The sequence below is a fragment of the Sturnira hondurensis genome, unplaced genomic scaffold (assembly GCF_014824575.4).
Source record: "Sturnira hondurensis isolate 20B ecotype Veracruz unplaced genomic scaffold, ASM1482457v3 Scaffold0001120, whole genome shotgun sequence".
Lineage (NCBI taxonomy): Eukaryota > Metazoa > Chordata > Mammalia > Chiroptera > Phyllostomidae > Sturnira > Sturnira hondurensis.
The window spans coordinates 5666420-5688887 of NW_028073751.1; the positions used below are offsets into that span (position 1 = coordinate 5666420).

General features: G+C 40.5%; 1 protein-coding gene and 1 pseudogene across 8 annotated transcripts in view; both read right to left on the reverse strand.

Annotated features, from left to right (window-relative positions):
- The window catches only part of NR3C1 (nuclear receptor subfamily 3 group C member 1), a 95310-nt gene extending 73352 nt beyond the window's left edge, over positions 1-21958 (reverse strand). For 2 of the 8 annotated variants that reach the window (XM_037063031.1, XM_037063023.1), the window contains exons 1-3: positions 21101-21200; positions 19953-20050; positions 16398-17597 (exon numbers count right to left, since the gene is read on the reverse strand). In XM_037063031.1, coding sequence (XP_036918926.1) covers positions 16398-17597; positions 19953-20050; positions 21101-21148 — 1346 coding nt within the window. In that variant the 5' untranslated portion in view covers positions 21149-21200. Of the gene's footprint in view, positions 1-16397; positions 17598-19344; positions 19556-19952; positions 20051-20106; positions 20541-21100; positions 21205-21863 lie in introns of those variants that run through there. The other 6 variants (XM_037063013.1, XM_037063039.1, XM_037063060.1 and 3 more) reach the window with 6 other exon arrangements.
- On the reverse strand, positions 16096-16261 carry LOC118998921 (uncharacterized; annotated as a pseudogene).
- Positions 21959-22468: the final 510 nt, after the last annotated feature.

Genomic DNA, 22468 nt, shown 5'->3' on the forward strand with positions numbered 1-22468 from the left:
TCCAGTCAGGGCACATGCCAGGGTTGTAGGTTTGGTTCCTGATTGGGTATGAGAAGCAACCGATCAATATTTCTCTCTCACACTGTTTCTCTCCCTCTCTTCCTTCCTCTTTTCCCCTCTTTCTAAGCCCAGGCTGGTGTGGCTCAGTGGATTTAGCACAGGCCTGTGAACAAAAAGGGAAAGGTCCCAGGTTCAATTCCCAGTCAGGGCACATGCCTAGGTTGTGGGCTGAGAGGCAAACCATTGCCGTTTCTGTACCCCTCTTTCTTTCTCCCTTCTCTTCTCTCTAAAAAATAATAAAATCTTTTAAAAAATACACAACTAGAAAATAAAGTCCTTTCAATTGCGGCATTTAATTCAAACTGAATCTTAAAAAGCTATTTTTGAAACTCCTTCTCTGAAGAGATAGAATCTTTGTATTATACTATTACTTTCAGGAATGAATATTCTCTTTAAGAAAAAGCCAAAGATATACAAACAGGTCAGATAACAGAAGCAATGACATTATGTATGAATCCCCAAGACTCTGAAGACATGAGAGGACTGCTCTCCTTCAGATTTATTCTAATTTACCTTAACCAAGTTCCTACGAGTTTCAGGTAGTGGAAGAGTGTCTCTGAGTGAAGGAACTTGGTAGAGGGAGAGTGGGAGGGCCAGATGGGAAGTGCTCGGCACTCATTCTGACAAAATGCCCATCACATATGCATTTTTCAGTTCCTCTTCAAACTTATAGCCAAAAAGATCAGATAACGGTACTAGAGGTTAAAGTCTCCATTACATAATGATAACGACAGGCTTGCCTCCAAGAGCTTGCTGGTTTGGTTCCCAGTCACAACAATAAAGCAAGTTTTAAAGCTGGTGGAGGGCCTTTCCTTCAATTTTTGAAAAATACAACATCTGTGAAGCACAATAAAGTGAAGAACAATAAAATGAAGTGTGTCTTTATTTAGTGAAAAGTTAAAACCACAATGAAGCCAGTTTAAGAGCTATCAATTACTGAAGAAGGCTTATGCATAGGTCATTGCACAATGAACAGAGTTCTCAAGAAGGAACCTTTGGCCTGAAGCTGTCTAATCTCAACCATCTCACTAAAAGCCATAGCTAATATTTCATGAGAGCTTTATATCTGCCAGACATGTGCTACAAGGTTTACATGCATTATCTCATTGTGTCCACTATAAAGGTGAAAGAACTAAGGGTGTATAGAGTTATGAATTTGCTCAAGATGATACAACTGTTAAACCCAGAGAATCTGACCACAGAGTCTTAATTCTTACCCACAGTCCTACACTAACTGTACTAGGTCTTGGTGTCCTCATATGAAAAGTGAGGACCCATATCAAGACTTGATCCAGTTGGAATTCCGTGGTTCAATGACAGTAGTAAACATCTTAGTGGTTTGTGTTTTGGTTCGTGATAGGGATTGGCACTGTCCCCGGAAAAGAAACACCTTTGGAGAAGATGCTAACACTGACGACTCCATCCACTCCTTTGCTTCTGTGCACAGATAGGCACAGACATGAAGCTACTTTGGGAAACAACTGCGCTACCCATAAGCACATACTCTGGTCAGCTCCAGCAAAGAGCTGGCAGCCCGGGATTTTTTCTTCAATGCCTGCCAGAGTGAGCACTAATTAAATGTCAAATGAATGGATAAATATCCCACAGCCTCTACTGGAAGGAGCCTGAAATTGGATACCATTAATATTTGCCACAAATCTTTTAAATGCAAACATCCATAGACCGTAAGCTCCACAAGGACAGAGACAACATGGGACTTGCTCACTACTGTATCCCTTGCAACATAAGCTGCCTGTATATAGTAATATTGCTAGTATATTACCCCTAAGGGGGTAAAATACATTATTTACAAGGCCATGCCACTTGTTTCCTCTTCCATGGTTTTTTGTTCAAATAGCTAACCTAAACCAAGTTACCTTAAGTGCTTGGTGCTGTAAAAAAAACATTCCTTGTCTTTAAGAAGTATGAATTTAGTTGATGAGATAAACCAGAAATATATAAAGAAAGCAGAAATAAGTCAACAAATATTTATTGGACACCTACTATGTGCTGATTACTGAGTTGGGGATAAAGAAATGTGCAGTCAGCAGGTGCCACAGGACACCTCCAGACGAAGGAGAGGGTGGGATGAGCTAGGCTAAATTAGGGAACATGTGCAAAGTAAGTGGACACTGAACAGGTCTGGATGGCCATACCATGCTGAACACAGAGAGAAGCCTGAGTGCCAGGCTGTAGACATCCCCAGCCACATCACACACTGGTACACAACATTTGTGGCATGGAATTTGTTACTGATGATGCATGTATTTTCATTGGAGAGAAGAACATAAACGCGGGAAGGCTGGACTGTGATTTGCTCTAATCCTTGTGAAAAGTAATCTAGAAATAGCTGTTAAAAAATTTAAATACACATACCCTTGACTCAGCAACTCCACTTGGGGGAGCTATGCTTAGAAACACAAATTGATATATGAAAGGATACCCAGAAAAGAATATTTTATTGGAGGCTTGTTTGTAGTAGCAAAACTCATGAAACCACCTGAATGAAATAGTGTACAACTATTAGAGAGAATGGGATCCACATTTATTGATGTAAACGGATGTTCAGGGTATACTGTTAGGCAGGAAAAGCAAGGTGTAGAGAAAGTGGCATAAGATGCTCCTCTTCTTATTTAACAACCCAGGATGCCTTATATGGGGGTAGGGGAGAGACAGGCATGAAAAGAAGGAAGAAAAAGGAAAGGAGAAGTGATATGAATGTTTACAAACTTTTCCTGGTACCTGTAATTTTACTGAAGGGAATGAACACACATTATTTTAGTAAATTTTGAAAAAGCACTTGTGAAAATAATATTGTGAGAACAATTACAAAACAAGCTAATTCAGACTGTCCCTATAATCTTGCTTATACTCAGATATGCTTTCTTGCATAAAAGATAGACCAGGATGGAGCTGTGTGAAATTGTACATAACCCAAATCCTTCAAGGATGCAAAGGTTTTCATGTGGCTCTTTGCCATGTGCCAATTGGCATATGGGTGGTGGTGGGAAGAAGATGGAGAACCACTACGCTATGAGCAACAAACCAAAGATGTTTTTTGATTAGGGGAATAATACGAAAGCAGTGTTGTTGGAAGACTAATCTACCACTGAGTGCAGAATGGATTGAGAAAAGAGAAGGAAAATATAAGAACACATTCAAGAGACTGTGGAAGTAGGAAGGGTCTGAAGTAGGGGACAGCCAGTTTTTTCTGTTGTGCTAGTTTCTTGGGGAACACAACTTAATGCTCCCCGCCCCCCGGCGCTTCCAGCCTTTGTCACTTATTCCTAACCTGGTCTCTGTGTCTTTGTGGTCTCATAAGTGTTCCTTATTATCTACTTTGATAGTTTAATATAAATGTCAAAGACTGGTTCTGCTCTCAAACTTTGGGTTTCTTCTTTTAAAATATTATAAACTAATCACTACTTATGTTGTTTTATTTAGGGTTTCACTGATTTCTCTGGTGTTGACTTTTGAGAATGTTTACATATTTTGAGGAATGGTTTCAACATCAATCTCTCATAATTATATTCTGTTCTCTCTCTTCTACTCTAGTTTACTTGACAGCACAAACTACTCTTTCCCCACTCCAATTTAATACATTGTCTCCTAATTCTACAGTCATTCATTATCTTCTGTGGCTGCTCTCCTTGGATGCCTTTCAGAGCCTTGTCCTTGGTCCTCCCTCTTTCCTTGTCCTGAACACTAAAGCAGTTCATTCTTAAATGATCTACTCTGATTTTCTTGTTTTAGCTAATGCTGACTTACCTGGCATCTTCTCTTTTCTGTACTGTCTTTATCATATTAGTTTGATCTCTCCCACAACTCTTTCTCACCCAAGTATATGTTTACTGATTTTAGAGACAGAGGAGGGGGGAAAGAGAGAAGGAGAGAGGGAAGGTGGCAGGAAGGTGGCGGGGGCGTTGGGAGAGAGAGAGAACGAACTATATCCACACCCTAGGTATGTGCCCTTACTGGAGGTAGAACCCACAACCTTTTGGTGAACAAGATGACACTCTAAGCAACTGAACCATCTGGCCAGGGCTCTCCCACAACTTTTAGTAGAAGAGATAACATATTTTACTAACTTTCTGAATTGCTATTATATACTATAGATAGAACAAGTCAAAAAACTATAGACAGACTTGCCCAACTTTCAAGCTAAGTCTACATAAATGTATATATTAGACTGCTGCTAGAATAATTGTAATTTGTAAACAAGTGAAAAACATAAAGATGAAAACTTCTGCTACAAAAGGTTACTATCCTGAGCAAGATAAGTGAAAGAAAACAAAGCCAGACCTCAAACTCTTCTCCAAGCCTCGGTTACCCTGATTTGTTCAATGGTGAATGTACCAGAGTTGTTCTAAGAATGTGTGAAAAGCAATCCATTTCAGTCTTAGAGCAAATTTAAAAACTGACAATTTAAAATATATTTTCTTTATATATTTTCTCTCTCTCTCGCTCTCTCTCTATATATATACACTCTGTATATTTAAATGCTTGTCTATCTTGAAACTGACCTCCTATCTGGAGAAGATACCCTGAGCTGTCATCCTTCTTAGTGAAATTCACTACCTGCTGATATTTCTCTTCTCTGGAAAAACAGAATTGCAATCCTTCCCTATGCAGCTTATTGGTTTACATGTAGAGTTTGTTTATTCATACATATTTAACATGTATTTATTCAAGTCTTACTAGGTGCTATACACTCTTCTACTTGCTGGGATATAGGAGTAAGCAAAACAGACTATATGACCAATCTCCTAACACTTATATTCTAGCAAGGGAGCAGACAAGACAAACAACCAGATCTCTAACGTTGAGGGGAGGGATCACTGTGTGGAAGATGCCACTCTTTCAGACGGAGTGGTCAGAAGATCTCTCCCATGCAGCTGGCATTTAGGGGGAGACCTAAAGTAAACTGAGAGAATGAGCCATGTGCTACTGGGGGGAAGAAGATTACAGACAATAGTTCCTCAGTTTTGGGCTCATGCATTAGGAGACTTGGAAAGAGGACAATGCTTCTTCTAGAGAATAAGGAGATATTCTCAAATGATTAGAAGAAAAGAATGTCTTATACCAAGGGTGCATAACCTGAGGTTATACATTAGGGTGAAAATTGTGCTTTCTCCTTGTCTTGTACCACAGATGTACAAGATGACAGTATGTACATGTTAGTTTTCTCCACAGGTGACTGAATTTTCCTGCTGGTTCACTCCTAGTCCAGCCAGCTCATACTTTCCATCTTTTCCTTCTTCCTCAGACTCCTCTTTACCCCTTTTTTATTCCAAAATAGCTCAATCAACTACTGTTTCCTAGTCATCCCCACACTTTCCTCTATGAAGCTTTAATTATGCCTTTCTGAGGATGTTTAACATCCTTCAAGTGCACATTTCAAATAGCAAATTGGGCAGGAGGTGGAACAGTACAAAGGTCACCAGAACAGTGATTTTCAACGTTTTTCATCTCATGGCATACATAAAGTAATTACTAGAATTCTGTGGCACACAATAAAATATTTTTTGGCCAATCTGACAAAAATATAGGCATGATTTTGACTGGACAGCTACTGTTGTGTTGTTGGCTGTTACCATTTTTTCATTTGACAATCTAAGGGAAAAGTGGTCAGTGCCCCCTGACTAAACACTTAGGTATTGAACGTTTTAGAAATTCTGGAGGCACACCACAGTGCTGCAGCGCACAGGGTGGAAATCGCTGCACTGGAAGGTCACTGAAGAGCTCTGTGATATTGGGGAGTTGGGGTTTTCATCTTCTTTATCTCCATGTCCACTGCCTAGCCCCACAAATGCTTGCTGCTGCTAGTGCAGCTGGCAGGACCTTTGAGATCATGGTGTTACCCTCCCACTCCACCCAAGTCAAGATTCCTTTCTAAGAACGTGCATTTGTCTATCTTGCACCAACACAATGTAGTTGTGTTGACACAATGTAGTTAACAACACAATGTAGTGCTGCTGCATTACATTCCCCAGTGATCATACAGGTTCGCAAACATAAAAAATCTGATTTAACCAGACACTGGAACTAGAATTTAGAACTTTCATTTCCTTTTTCCATAGGTCTCTTAGTTTTAACTTTTCCCTATGCGTTCACTTATTTACTGTTTTCTCTTGTAAATATATCTGTGGTACCCTGAAAGCAACTGAGCAGTCCTGTTAAATGACATCATCAGTTAAAGGGTCACTCATCTCTAATATACTGAATTAGAGATTATTTCACCTATTTTTCTTGCCTTCCCTTTAAAAATATATCTTCTTCGATTGTATTTAAAAGCTGGTACCATGGACTGTACCAACACTAGCCCATTGTACATTGTTTACTTATGAGAAGCATTTTCTACCTAAGTGGTTTCTACCAACCTCCATGCCAACAGAACAACATCTAGGAGGTTTAAGAACTAGGAGATTTAAGGCTAATAAAAGGGTAGAGATATAAAACCAAAATTAGCAATAGGCAGACCTGCTATGCTACAATGGCTCTTTACTTGCTTTCCTCAGCCAGTGAAAACTTCTCTAAGTCATTTTTGGGGTAGAAAGAATATTTGAGGAAAAAAGGTTGTTTTCAGTATAAACATAGAAAACAAAATTCTTAAACACACAAAGAATTTTGGCACTAAAAGCTTGGTTACAAAAGGTATATCCTAATTTTAGTGCCACTGCATGTGGCTTTATGATTTCAAAGGCTGGGACCCATTCCAACCCTAGCATTATATGAATAATAAAAATGACCAAATTTCTTTAAAAAGACAAGTAATTATAACCTTAATTCACTTAGTTCTCTAAGTACTTTCACAAAGAGCAGAAAATTTGTTTTCAGGTTATAAGGGATAAAAGTAGAAACTGTGAATTTTGTATTTTATGGGTTTAAGTAATCTTAGTGGACTTCAGTTGCTCTTGTCATAATGATAGTCAATGCTAATTTCCTGATACATGGAGAACAGGAGTGGAAAATTAAACCATTTGGGAGACTGTTATAGGAATTTATATTTACTTTATAGCTGCTATCATCACAGGCCAAGGCAAAGGCAGACCCACCTTATTTGAATATAAACAGTCATGAAAAAAATCAAGCGTAGAAGTGAGTAATCTCTACTTTTTCTGTACTATGTCAGGAAAGGGAATATATAAGTTGTTAACATAAAGCTCCTTGATACCTTACAGAAAAGAAGTCAGAACTTAAACACTTCAGCACCACCCATTGCAGATTAGTTACCTTGGGGAGGGTAGGTGCTTATTTCAGGGATACTCAACACAGTTTTAAACATCTTCTATAAAAACACCTACATGGGTTTTTTAAAAAAAATAACCTCAGTGAAAACAAATCTTATAAGTTTGAAGAGGACTAAATTTCTGTATTTCTGGAAGTACTCAAATCATATGGAATCACATAAATAAGGTAAATTATCAAGCTAAGGAATACATTCAATACATTTTTGATTAAGCAAGAACATTTAGGTGGTTACTACAGTGTAATGAATTGAATCCAGTATTCTTTTATGGCTTACAAAGTGGTTCCGAAGGCAAATTCAAAAGAGGAATAATACACATTACTTCCCAAGGTGGAGGCTTAGAAATACAACTTTCATTTGGGGTTTTCTGTTTAAAAATATTAATCTATTTAATAGTCATACCTTGTCCCTAATAAACTCAGCTGGATTCCAGTTAACAAATTTCACATAAAGTTCTAATTAAATTTTTTAAACTTTCTCTTTTAAGAAAGCTGCCTACAAACATAATTAAGTTATAGTTTACACTGGGATGTTTACCAATATAATTGCCATTTAACTTGTTTCTGTACTTGGCTCTTTTTAACAAAAGAGCACCATTACAAAAAAGACATTTATGATTTGGTTTCATCCATCAAATTTGTCTTATTCAAGTTTTGGTCAACCACTTGACCAGTAAAGAAAAAGTAAGTAAATGTAGTTTATAAGTAAGTTCCATAATTCACCCAAATTTATGTACTTAGGATAAATTTTGGTATTCGATATAGTCAGAAGCTCTTTTTCACACAGCTTTGCTAAACGTAATAAATGTAAAAATTCTTTTAAGCTTCTAACTTCCTTCTCATTTTCAGGCAAACTCAAGTTTCTTGGTGAAAAAAGACCTTGCACATTGGTTGTTTTAAAGAGCACTGACAATAAAAGAGAAAGGGGATATTCTAGCACTCACTACTAAAAAGGGTAACAATATGGGTATGAAAACACGCAGGAGAGCAGACTTTTTGATCCATTCCTCCTTTACATATTAAGATTCACTGATGACAAATAAAATGTTTAAAGATCCAGGAGGAATTAAATTAATAATTTAATTTCGATATTAAATTATTTCCCTACAGATCAGTATTGACTTTTCCTGACTACTCTTTTCTTTTTTTCCTCTTTAAATGTCTCAAATTTTCCCACCTGTAAGATTAAAGTAAATAACAGCTGCCTCAGTACTTCATAGATATTGACAGAATCAGTAACTTAATGTAGAAACTAGAATTAAAAGCCTTCATAGGCTTAAGAGATTTAAACGAGATGAATGAATACCAAGTCCTCAGAATAGTGCTGCCACATAATTAGTACTCAACATTATCAGGATAAAAGGGTTAGAAATATATAAGAACGTGGAAATTGTATATTCTTTAAAACCTAAACAAGTTGATTTCATATTAACTTTCATAAACACCTGGCTAATCTGTATTATGTTTCAGGTCTCTAGAACTAGAGACCAGATGTTAAAGGCAGCCTGCTGAGGAGCTCAGATACTGAGAATTAGGGTATTCAACCCAGCAACACCACTAATTTGGTGATCTTTCTCTGGGGAAGACCCACTAATTTGGGTCTCATTTCCTCATCTGGAAGACAGTGTGGGGAGTGCATGTGCTCTCGTCTCCCTCAGAGCTCACCTGTAATCACTGTACCTCTAACGCATGAATCAAGCTCTGAGAACCCAAGGGCCCCTCACCTCTCTGGCACTGCCAACAACAGTGCCTATGTACCACCAATTACATTCTTTTAAATTCTTATCTCATAAAAATACCAAATCTGGGTTCATTTTCTCCTCGTGTACTTTGTAATATACCAAAAAAAAATTAAAGAATCAACTTTGTATACCATTCCCTACCACAATTGCCTCCTTCACTAAAGTGATAGGTTAAGAGGATTTTAAGAGTTTACACAGAAATACACAGATGTGTTTATCATAGACTGGCTCAACTTAGCCATAGAACTCAAGTCTTCTGATTTTTGGTCCAGTTCTTCTCTACTATATATCTACTATTGAATAACTAAATCATATCATTTAGAAAGGATTTGAGGGATTTTTTTTAAAAGTACCAAATTTGCAATTAAAATCATCCTGAAATTAAGAAAGCCTTTATCCCCAGTAATTACAAAATAAAACAACAAAACATTAAAATAACAACAACAAAGTAAAACAGTGTTCCCAATAAACTGGTAGAGGTTTAATATTCAACATGTGACTATCATAAGGTCATAAGTCATCACAATGTCCCAACCAGCATGAATAATAAATCATGAACTAAATTATTTGTCACTTCTCAATAGCTTTTACAAACTGGCTATCAAATACACTCTCATAACAGATAGTTAAGTATTATGGAAAATTATGAAATCAACTAGAAGAAAGGCTAACTTTATTAGAAAAGGAAATTAAGTTAACATTTATTGTAACAAACTGTATGTTCTAAACACTACATGCTTTGGTTAAACTCACAAATTCTTAGTCACAAAAATAAAAATTCAATGTGAGATGCCATCATAGACATTTACAACTAATCATATCATTAAACTTTTAGACTTTTCTCTATCTATACACACACATATATACATACATTTGGTGCCCTATAGGGTGAATGAAAAAATTCTAAAATAAGGTATGTTTATTAAATTTGCTGCACTATAGACACTATTAATCTTGTTGAAACTTCTTCAAAAGAAAAATATTTGAATGCACTCAAAATTAATATTTGAGTTACTCAGTAAAAATGTTTAAGCATGCAGCTCTACCAAAGATAAGCCATTAATATTTAAACTGGCCAAGAGACATTCAAAATAATTGACTTTAAGGACTATATTGCAATATAAATAGTTTTAAAGACTATCTGGCAATTGCAGAACCTTATAATTTATTCTATATATGTACCATTAAATAAGAGTATAATTTCCTCAATATTCCAGCAGAAAAATACACAACCCATGAAAATAAATTACTAAAGGAAAGGGTTGCATTCCATAGTCAGATGACAATGAACATAAAAATGTGGTATGAAATATAAAGTGGTTATAACACAAGATACCATCATTATTTCAACTGTATTCCAGTACTTAGATTCTCATTGATTAAATAGCAGCTTAAATAAAAATTCAACAAATATGAACTTGATCTTCGCTGAAGTAATCTAAAAAGAACTAAAATGTTCATTTCATCTTTTTTTTTTGTTAACTAAGCCTAGCAAAGCCAGTGATGTAGCCCTATAAACAGGGCTTTATTGACACAATTAGCTTTAGATTTCTATTTCAAATGAAAAACACTAAATTGTGATCCCAGTTGATACATTCTGTTATACACAGCCCCACAGTTTTCTCTTTTTTGGTCCTCTGAATTCATGACAGTTGACCAAATTGTTGGTTTCTGGAACTGTTCTCGATATTTTTAAACTTGTCTTCTACCATTCCACACCTCACCGCTTCTCCCTCTCCCATCTGCCTTCCCCACAACGCCCATTAATTCACAAACTCCATGGGAAATCCTGTATTTACTGGACATTTGTGAAGGTAGTGAGGAAAAAAGAAGGCAATCTGTCAAAATTACTTGTTTGGGCGTGAAATCACTGTCTACAATGAATTTTTAATTGTGATAAAATGGCCCATTTTTCTAAAATATACCTTGCTGTGTAAAGTGAATACAAATATCACCATTAAAAGTCACATAGAAATGATCATACACAATTCAAAAAGAAAGGAACACTTAATGGATCTTGTCTTTTTTTAAAAAAAAGGGAAGTCCTCCATAGGAATATTTTTATTTACCTCAGAAATACAAAACCCAAGTAGAATAAGCTGGAAGAAAATGAGAGCACTTGGCTTTCTGAAACTACAAGAATAAGGAGCTCATGGGCTTTTAAACCCTTCTGTAAAGGTCAGTGAGTAATTGATTTTTTTCAGATATAGCTTAATTCAACAAAATATTTCTTGAAACTTCTTTTGCAACATGATTGACCAATATATGTATTTTCCATGACTGAGAAATATGGAAGCAAGTGCCCATTAATGAGGCAAATACTGCATCACACAGTTATCAGGATGTCCTTCGAAGGATGAAAGCACAAATCTATTTTGCTCACTTAATTGGCTCACTTTGGTAGGAATACACAATGAGAACTCACTGCTAAATAAAATTAGGTGTGATTTTTAATTTTTTAATTTATTAATTTTAGAAAAAGAGAGCAAGGGAGAGAAACATCAACTTGTTGCTCCACTTATATATGCATTCATTGGTTGACTCTTGTATGCGCTCTGCTGGGGGACTGAACTGCGACGCCCGGCATGCCAGAATGACGCTCTAACCAACTAAGCTACATAACCGGGGTAAAATTAGGTGCGATCTTTAAAGAAAGAACAAATATGTTTTAAAAAATATGCCCCAGACTTATTTTAAACCTAATGTAAACTCAGATTTTCTAATAACTAGGCTATTTCAATCACCTGCAGGCCAGAGTGATAAGACTTACATAACCGACCAATTAATAGAGATGCTCTTTCACAACAGGCATTCATACTAAAATAAACCCTTTTGATCCAAGCTCTAAAAATCTCCAAAGGCCTCTAAAGTGATTTCTACCCACATATGAGTTCCACTATTAATACAATTTCCATTTAACTTACATATATGCAAAGTATATATGTCAGAATAAGTGTTTCATAAAGTTTATAGGCATTCAATAATATATTGAAATGGTCAGAATAACTAACATCATTTGCAACATCAACAGGTAAAACCCAAAACAGCATTATAATAAGTCATGTTATCAATTACAAAAATATGTAATAGCCAAAGAAATATCACAAAAAGTAATTTCAGTAAGATCTGACCACGTTAGCCCCACATTTCTGTATCGAAGTCATTACATACTAAATCGAAACACCTGAATACACGGCGCATGTTATCTTTTTAAAAACCTTTTACTAGTAAAACAGCCATAACAAAGTACAGGGTTTAAAAAAAGATTTTTATCATGAAGCTGAAAATAAGTAAATAAATACACAAAACAAATCTCCTTTAACATTCAGCAATCATTTTGTATATGTGAATATCAGAAATATTAAGTCTAAAAAAAGATAATTGATCCCTGGCTGGTGTGGCTCAGTGGACTGAGTGCCAGCCTGCAAACCAAAAGGTCGCCAGTTTGATTCCCAGTCAGGGCACATGCCTGGGTTACAGGCCAGGTCCCCAGTAGGGGGCGAGTGAGAGGCAACCACACATTGATGTTTCTCTCCCTTTTTCTCCCTCCCTCCCTCCCCCTCTCGCTAAAAAGAAAATAAATAAAATCTTTTTAAAAATAACAAAATAAGAAAATTGAGTGCTGATTGGTCTGGTTCAGTGGATTGAGTGCTAGCCAGCAAACCAGCAGTTGTATATTCACACAGGGCACATGCCTTGGTTGCTGGCCAGATCCCCAGTTGGGGGCGTCCGAGAGTCAAGCAAGTGGCAATCGAGTGATGTATGTCTCACACAATGATGTTTCTCTCCCTCTTTTTCCCTCCCTTCTCCTCTCTCTAAAAATAAATAAATTTTAAAAAAGATAATTGAAACACTCACTGCCAGAACCTTTAGAAGTGGGGGAAGAAAAAAGTAGGATGTAAAGAAAGTATTGACTAAAAAGGGGGTAAATAAAATAAAAACAAAATCTCTTCCTTCTGCCTCCTCTACTCCTGAGAAAACAGTCAACATGATGTTAATGAGAAAAATGAGAAAGGGACAGAATTTGCATCACACATTCTGTGCTTGTACAGGTCTTCAGTTTCATTATGTCAATAAAATTAGACACAGATGCAATTAATAATGAGAGAAGTTAAAATCAACATAAATGTTTGCAGCTTCATTAGGTGCCAATCAGCACAGCCCTAAATCCTATGACTGAGTTTACAAATTGATCTTGCATCATTCTTTCTCTCTAATCTTATGCTTCAGGAACTGGTCAACTTTTTAACACTAGTAATAATCCCAATCAAAGCTCTAATACCACCTGAAACCATTCACTTTTGATTCTTTTTAGCCATTTCATCATTAATGCCAAAGTGAAACAATGTTGAAAATCAAATTATTCAGACATCTGCCTTAACAGGTGTTACAAGTTTACACTTGTAACATAATTTATTGAATTTAAGTATTTAAAAAGTATATTAAGTTAGAATGGCTAGTATATTTTACTTCAAGAATGTATTTGAACATCAATTAAGATTTCTCCTGTTTTACTATCAATGAACTTAATCATTAAAAAGAAAATACTTCACCGTGCTCAACTGTGACATTCATGATTTTACAATTCAATGTGGTAATTGGCTGTTGTGCTGTGCTGACACATTGGAAGGAACTACCTTCCCGCTTAAAACAGAGTGTGAAGTTTTTTAAAAAGCGTTCTGAGAAAAAACAATTTTAGGTGATATCTTAAAAAGTCAAATAATTTTTTTAATTTAAAAGAAAATCAAGTTAAGTTATTAGTGGCATTTAATATTTTTATATCGAAAGTCAGTATTCAATACATGTTGTGGTCTCAACATGTTGATTTGTCTGCTAATCATTTAGGGTCATAGCTAATGTTTGGCTAGAACCATGTAATGTAGAGAGAGGATAAAGTAACCAAATTTATATCGGGGTTGTTGTTTGGAAACAATAGACTAATTCAACGATGGTTAGAAAAGAAACATTGTTTCAATTTATTTGGAAGAAGCTTTGTTCTGGGTAATCATAGTTCCCAATGTTAATGCCAAAAGGTGTAAAATTTTCAAACATTAACAAATGATCCTGTATAAAATACTACACCTTCATTAGACACAAACTACTGGTTATAATTCAAATCACAAATTGGCATAAAAAGAATCACTGCACTGGCTATTAAAGAATCGTGAAAGAGCCATATCATCACTGCTTTGTTTACTGCCATAAGGTTGCTATGACGTTCAAATTAAAAATATGTGAAGGTACTTAACACGTCGTAAATTACTATCAAAGACATTATTAATGATCTATTGGTAACTATGTTCACCTGACTCATGCTCCAGATTCCAGACTTTATAGTGCTTAATGAAAGTTCACTGTGCACTGAAAATAAGTCTTGTTCCAAGCCTTTAAAAAATTTTTTTAAAGATTTTATTTATTTATCTTTAGAGAGAAAGGGAAGGAGAGAAGGAGAGAAATATCAATGTATGGTTACCTCTCGTGAGTCCCCTGCTGGGAACTGGCCTGCAACCCAGGCATGTGCCCTGACTGGGAACCGAACCGTGATCATGCAGTTTGCAGGCCTGCACTCAATCCACTGAGCTACACCAGCTGGGGGCCCAGCCTTTTTTATAGTAAGGAAAATGATAATACCTTGGTGATTATCAGACCAAAATGCATGAATAATCCCTAAAAGTTTTCTAAGACACATTATTTTACTTTGTATAATTACATGTCTTATATTAATCAATGCAATAATTTCCTACTGCTTAGTCAAATCAACCAAGCACATTCAACCATGAATTCCATTGCCAAAAAAATTGAGATAGAAAAAATTTAAGCACAGCATGCCTTTTACCATTTAAACACAAGAGTTTAAGTGATAAGAAATATCTCATATCTCCTTACTAAAAATACTTTAAACCTTCAATTCAGAATAACAGCAATACAAAGTTGAAGTAGTATTCTTTTAAAGATAATTATTTAAATAATAGGTTAGTAGGTCATCTACATTAAGACACACAAGAGCCAACGTGTTATTATTTTTGATGTGAAATAAGTCTTTTAAAAGAAATAAAACATAGCCTAAATCTAAACTTTTCCCCAATGAGAAAAGCTTCCTATTTAATGAAAAGGAAAAAATGAGAGACACCACGGTATTAAGACATCTTTTAACAACAACAACAAAAAAGTATTTTAAAGAGAATTTTAAATAAAGTCTTTGATGCCTCATTAATGGGAACAATGACTATCACTAACATTAAAGAAAAAACTTAAAATGCTTATGTACAAATAAATCCCTGTGTCTACTATACCTTTCAAAAACAAAACACCCCACTGATCAAGCTTGTGTTTCTACAATCACATTTTTATATTTTCTTTCACACTTAAAATGTGATATACAACCACCACTTATATGAATTGGGGATGGGGATATGGATAGAGAATTTAACCCCCTTCAATGGATACATCTAAATTTAGAAGTTTTTCCTAGTAACTCCATTTTAACAGACCCTTTTGAGGTAAAACAAAAATGTCAGTATACTTATAAATGACTAAGAAAAAAGAAGACAGAGAACACCTCCAACGACAGTTGAGAAACCAAGCTTAACCGTGTTGGCCATCAGTTATCTGAGAACTTGTGGGAACATTTCAAAGTAAAAATCTGTTTTGCACCACCAAGTTGCCATCAATTCCTTTCTTACAGAGTTTGATCAGCACATATGATTTGGCTATTTTACGTCAGGAATCTGGTGGGTAAGCCCCACGTTTAATATGATGGGTCTGGTACACTGCTCACTGCATTGCTTTGACTTAGTTGGTGCTCCTTATTTTTAACTCTTTAATGTCAAGTCAACACTTCCCAAGTGTGCAAATACAGCAGCACAACTTTTGATTATGTAAAGTATGAAGGGCACTTTTCATTGCCATGTAAGCATATGCTAAAACAGCCAAAACGGACATACACAATGAACGTGTTGTATCTGCAGACACCGAATCCCCTTGGACTCACACGCTCTTTACTTAAGATAGCTGTTAACGACTAATATTATTTAAATTTTTAAATAGAATTTTCAACCACTGGCTAATGGGATACTGAATAGCAATATTCAGGAAAAAAAACTTGAAAAAAAGTGTGTACAGAACTATCACTTAGGTTGTCTACCATACCTATTTTAAACTGATAAGAACAGATACTACACTTGGTCTTAGCCAAAAGGTTGAGAAGAGATCTACCATACCTATTTTAAAAGACTACTTAAACTTATCTGCATGAATAAGCACAAAAATCTCTGGAGAACACACACAAATAAATGAATATTTAAATCTATCAATCTGCCTCAGACATTAAGAGAAAAACAATCTTACCTTGAATAGCCATTAGAAAAAACCGATTGACCAGGGAAGTTCAAAGTCCCCAAGGAAGTCAAGTTGTCATCTCCAGATCCTTGGCACCTATTCCAATTTTCTGAACCAATAGGGATTGGTGGAATGACATTAAAAACAGGTTTCTGATCCTGCTGTTGAGAAAGGGATGCTGTATTCATATCATAGTGGTACATCTGTCCTCCTGAGGTACTCACGCCGTGAACAGAAATGGCAGACATTTTATTACCAATCATATTTGTCCCAGAAAAGCCTGTTTGACAGTAAACTGGGCCCAGTTTCTCCTGCTTAATTACTCCAGGTGTGCAGAGTTCGATGAAGTCGTCTTTTTCAGTTTTCACTTGGGGCAGTGTCACACTGGTGGGGCTCGATAAGATCAGATCTCCACTATCCTTAATGTTAGGTTTAGTGTCCGGTAAAATGAGAGGCTTACAGTCCTCATTCGAGTTTCCTTCCAAAAGGAATGGATCATCCTCTCCTGTCAGGGGAGAAAGCAAACAGTTTTCATCTATCAAGAGGTCTGATCTCCAAGGGCTCTCATTCATCTCTTTACCTGGGGACCCAGAACAGAACTCCAAATCCTGCAAAATGTCAAAGTTTCTTTGGTCTGTGTTATACAACCTCACATTGCCCCCGTTGGTGCCAGTCTGGCTCTTCGAATTCTGTGGTTCTGAAGACACATCAGAGCTTGTTTTCGGAAACTCCTGATCTGTGGGGGCAGCAGACATAGCAGCGGATGCTGAACTCTTGGGGTTCTCTGGAACACTGGTCGACTTATTGAGGTTTGCAATGCTTTCTTCCAGAAGCTGTAAGTCTGTTTCCCCAGAGGAAAGGCTGATTTGGCCCTGCTGTGGGAATCCCAGATCATTACCCATCACTTTTGTGTCTGTCTCTCCCATATACAGTCCCATTGAGAGTGAAACTGCCTTGGACAGATCTGGCTGCTGCGCATTGCTTCCCGAGCCTTTCGGAAAATCAACCAGAAGTCGTTGCTGCCTGGGGTCTGACTGAGAAGCAGCAGCCAGTGAGGATGGAGATATAGGAGCCTTCACAATAGCTCCTCCCCTCAGGGTTTTATAGAAGTCCATCACATTTCCCCTCTCCGGAACAAGCACACTGCTGGGGATTTCTTCTCTGTTGGTTGGGCTTAATGATTCCTTGGAGTCCATCAATGAATACCAGCTATCAAAAAAAAAGGGGGGGGGGACATAATAAGCTATAAAGTCACATTATCTCTGTGATCCGATTAGTAAGAGCCTGGTAAATGAACCTTTTAGTTAACTCTGAATCTAATTCCCTGTTATCAGAAGAGCAGCTTCTGTCTTCCAGAATAAAAAAGCCATGTCCCCTGCCCCAATTTAGTGTGCCACATTTAAAAGTACAATGCGGTCCATTTGCATGGCTGAGAACAAAATTGTATCAAACTAAGCTTGACTATTCATCCTGCCACTCACAGAACTGTAACTTCATTAATTATAGACATTATAATTCATTACATCTGATTATTCTAAAGGTTCAAGTTGATGTCAAAACATTTCATTAAAAAAAGAAGTATGATCATTAAAATTCCAGCCTCTTTTCAACCGAAGCTGTTTGCTTTTCTGAGATTCAATACAAATAAAATTTGGTAAATACTATGCTAGAATTCTCTATCTCTGATTATTCCCAAATTCCCCTCCTACTAGCTAGTCACACATTCAAACCTTTTAGTAAAACCTACTGGTAAACCATGCACATTTTATTTGAAAAATAAATAGTGACGATCTGCTCGAGTTCCAATAGGCTAGGAAAAGGCTCTTTTTTTAAACTCACAATTCTCACTCAATGTACCTGTTGAATAGCATCTGTCTTCAAATTCTGGACATACGAAATGCAGTACATTGTATATAGGCCAACTAAAATTTAGATTTTAAAAAGTAAAATAGCAGTAGCTTTTTGCTATAACTTTAGCTTATTTAAATATAACAAATGCAGTGCCTCTCAATCTGTACAACACAATAAAATATAGATAAAGCTACATTTCTTTAAAACTGCTTATTGCCCTCAGTATGAAATACTGTATGTATCTCTAAATTAAATGTCCCCTTTCCAAATATCGAAGTACTGAACAACAGAAAAACCCAGTACTGTAAAATTACATTCACGTAAATTCAGTAAATTTACATTCATATAAATCCAATAAAATGCTCAAAATAATTTTCTCTGCATTCTAAACCTTCACCTATGCCAATTTTGAGCCTATTCTCAAGAGGGTTAGGTTGCTAGTGTATTGCTAATAATCAGGATTTTTAAAAAACGGGCAAAGACTTTGATAAGCACACTTGCGACATTATGGTGAAATCCCATCCAATGAAAGGGAACTTTTTCCTCTACGAGTACTTTAGAAGCATAAACTTCACACTAGCCCCTACTGAAAACGGAGTGTGAGGAAGGTATAGAGAAGGGTGGGCATCCGTCACTACAAATCTTGAGGGTAAACTGCTTATTTCCCTTCCCTCGTTGAGCCGACAACCATCTCCAAACACAAGATATTGAATGGAACCAAATGAATTTCCACGAGCTTTGACAGCTGCCTTCACACTGGAAACCAAAACAATGCCTCATAAAACCAAGTGATCCCTCTCTCCAACGACTTTATCCCCCAGTTCGGATTGCAAATAACCCAGGCACTCTAATCGGCCTTAATGGACCATACCGTGGGGTTTTAAGTGGCATTATCAAGCCCGCAACCCAAATGTCAAACGCGCGCTTGTCAAAAATCGCAGCCGAAAACGAGGACGGCTAGGAAGGGTCTTTTCCGAAAAGGGATCACTTATGAACGGCAGGCGCGAAACCCTGTCCAGTGCCAAAAGAACCAACTCGGGGAGAGGGGAGAGGGGAGCGGGACGGGAATAAAAAGTACGAGGTGAAAACAGAAATGCGTCCAGACCTGTTGAGCTCTCGCCCGGCACGCCCACTCCTACCCGATAACGCCAGCCCCGCGAGGTCTCCGAGCAGCAGGCTGTCAGCCCCCGGAGACTGTGCGCTCACACTCCCACCGGCGAGCCCGCCAGAAGTGAGAAGCGCTGGAGCCTCGACAGAAGCCTGACGCGCTCGCTCTTGCGCTCAGGGTGGAGTGGAAATACTCCGACGAGCAGAGAGCAGACGCGTTCGGCTCTGCGTTCACCAGAAAAATGGGTGTCTGGGCCGCCCCCTGGGAGGGGAAAGGAAGGGACTTAAAAAAGAAAGGGAGGGGGCGGGCAGTATTCCGCACCAAGGAATCAGAAGCTGGAAACCCGTGGAAGCTCAGGAGGGTCCACTCACAGAGTCAGAGCTCAGGTTCCTCCCCCTCAGCCCAGCCGGGGGGCGGTGGCCGAGGGGGAGGAAGAGGCCAGCGCTGTCACCCGCGCAGTGTCCTTTCGTCACCGTCATTGGGCCCTCGCCGGCCCCCACCCCCACTCCCCGAGGCTAATAAAAGTTTGCAGGCTCCCGCGGCGGCCCCCGAACGGCACCTCTGGGAGCGAGCGCCCGCTCGGGCCCCGGCCCCCAGCCTCTTACCTCTGCTTGAGGCGCCGCTCACCGCCACGGTCCGCAGCTCCCACCGCAGCCGAGATAAACAACTTAGCGCGTGAAAGCAGGAGGGAGAATTTTTTTTTCTAAAAAAAAGGAAGTAAACAGCGGTCCCCTTCTCCATGGCAGGGGGAGCCCCTACCTAAGAAAGTCTCGCATTTCTCAGCTGACAAGGCAGCCCCCGCCCGGGGTCCGTCTCCGCGGGCCGGGTCTCCCTGGCGCGCGTACTCGGTCCCGGCGCCGGCCGCTCCAGCTGCGGCGTCTCGTTCCACCCACCAGAATCCGTCCCCGACGGGCGGGCTGAGACTCAGGCTCCCGTCACAGACTCGAGATCGCAAAATGGAGGAGGAGGGAGGAGGGAGGGAGCGCGGACACGCAAAAGGGCCGCCCGGACGCGGCGAGAGAGCGGGACCGAGCGGGGGGGGGGGCGGAGGCGGTGCCACGGCGCGCACACTCTCGCACACACACGCGATCCCACTCCACCCCAGGTCGCTCCCCGCCCGAGGGGCCGCGAGGCGGCGGCGGGGAACGGTGCAACCTGTTGGCGACGCTCGGCAACTGCACGGGCGGCCGCGGCCCCTGCCCCCCAAGGCCTCCTCACGAGCCCCGCCACCCGGGTCTCCAAGGCGCCTGCACGCTCGCGGCCCGGGCATGGCCCCCGCCCAAGCAGCCCGCCGCCGCCTTCGGGCGCGTGGGGATCGTCCACGCTCACCCAGCCCCCAAGAAAAAAGACAAGGAGGAGGCGGCGGGGGGCGACCTAGACTCTCCAGGGCACGTTTAGGAGGGAAGCCGAGTTTCTCTAGTTTCTCTTCTGCCTCCTTCCCGCCCAGCTCCGCAACTCCCGACCCACTCGGGAGCTCTCCCTGTCGCTCGCAGCAATTGCCGCCAGCGCCCTTGCGGGTGACAGCGGGTTGACTAGAGGAGGTAGGGCGCGGCCCGAAGGAAAGCTGCGGGGGTGGTCCGCGCCACAGTCCCCGGGCCGAGTTTCGCTTAGTGTGTCACTTAGCACGGGGCTCCGGGGTTGCACGGAAACGGTGCCGCAGCGTCTCCGACGCGCTCAGGGCTGGCCAGCCTGACACGCCCTCTGGGAAGGCTTGGGGAGGGCAGAGCAGAGGAAGGGGTCCGCACATACGTACTCTGGGCCGGGGGACAGTCCTATGCCGGCAGGTCCCCCACCCCCGCATCGTCTGAGATGCCCGTCTGCAGCCGCCGCCGCGCTCTCGCACTCGGAGAGAAGTTGCAAAGCAGAACCCACCCTCCCCCGCGCCCCGTTCCGTCCCCCACCCTCTTCCCCGAGTCTGAGAGGCGGCGGCGGCGGCAGAAGGAGGCGCCGCCTGCCAAATTCAACCCCCACCCCCTCCCTCCTAGCGCGCTCACACTTGAAGGAAGTTGCACGCCAAATGCAAAACCTCCAGCGAGCTGGATTTCTTTGCACTCCCCCCCTCCATTATTTTAAGGAAAGCAGGGGGTGGCAGGCCTAAAAGCAAGTTGCAAATGAAATAGTAAGTTGCTTGCAAAGTACACCCCCCCCCCACCTCCTGACCTATCCTTTCACCCCTCCTGGGCCCGCGTCCGTGCGTCCCGTGGAGGCCCCTCCCCGAATCGTGACTTTTGCTGCGCTACACTACAAGCGTCGCCCACCCTTTTCACGTTATGGGACCCTAACCTCTCCAAATAAAATAAAACACACGCAGCTTTAAAATGTCAGCATTAAACTCCCTCCAGCTGTTCCCGTTACGCGCCTCCCCTTCGGCCCGAGGGAAACACGTGGCCAATCCCGTGGGAGAGGGGCTGTGGCAAGGGGTGTCTGCGCGGGAGGTGCCCGCCCCAACCCCCGCCTCAGCTCCCGGCATCCGGAGGGCGTGGGGCCGGGACCGGGACCGGGACCGAGCCTCCTACCTTGTGCAGCATATACTATGATTTTTGTGACTCGGGGAAGGGTGGTGCTGTGTTGCTTTAGTGTTTCGGGAGGTAACTTTTGCGCCCCCACAGGTGACAGCGCTTGCCAGCTTCTGACGGGGGCGGAGGCTGCCGCAGCTCCACCTAGTCCCTGCCGGGGCGCCCGGCCGCAGCCACTCTTCTCCTCAGGCCACTTTGATTCCGACGGCGGCCGCCTCGGCTCTGACATCTTCCAGAGGGTTGGGGAAACGCGTGCCGGAAGCCGGCTGCCGCCATCTTGGTAAAGGACGCTGACGCCAGCCGGGCCGCGCGGCCACCATCTTGGCAAAGGTTCTCCATCGGGGCATAGGCAGTCACCCGCCCTTGGTTCTGAAGAGGTTCGCTACCCCGTGTTGTCATACGTAAAAGGAGAGATCTAGGCCTTTAGCAAGCTGCCTTTCCTGAGACGATCTACAAGGGTCTCTCCTAGACGATTCTAAGCCACCATCTTGAGAAAGGAAGAGACGCTCGCTGCCTCGGAAAAGAGGGAACCAAAAGTCTGTGCCAACGTAGAACCCTCTGCCAGTAGAATCTTTAAGAAGGGCGCTGAGTAACTCAGTGGTTAA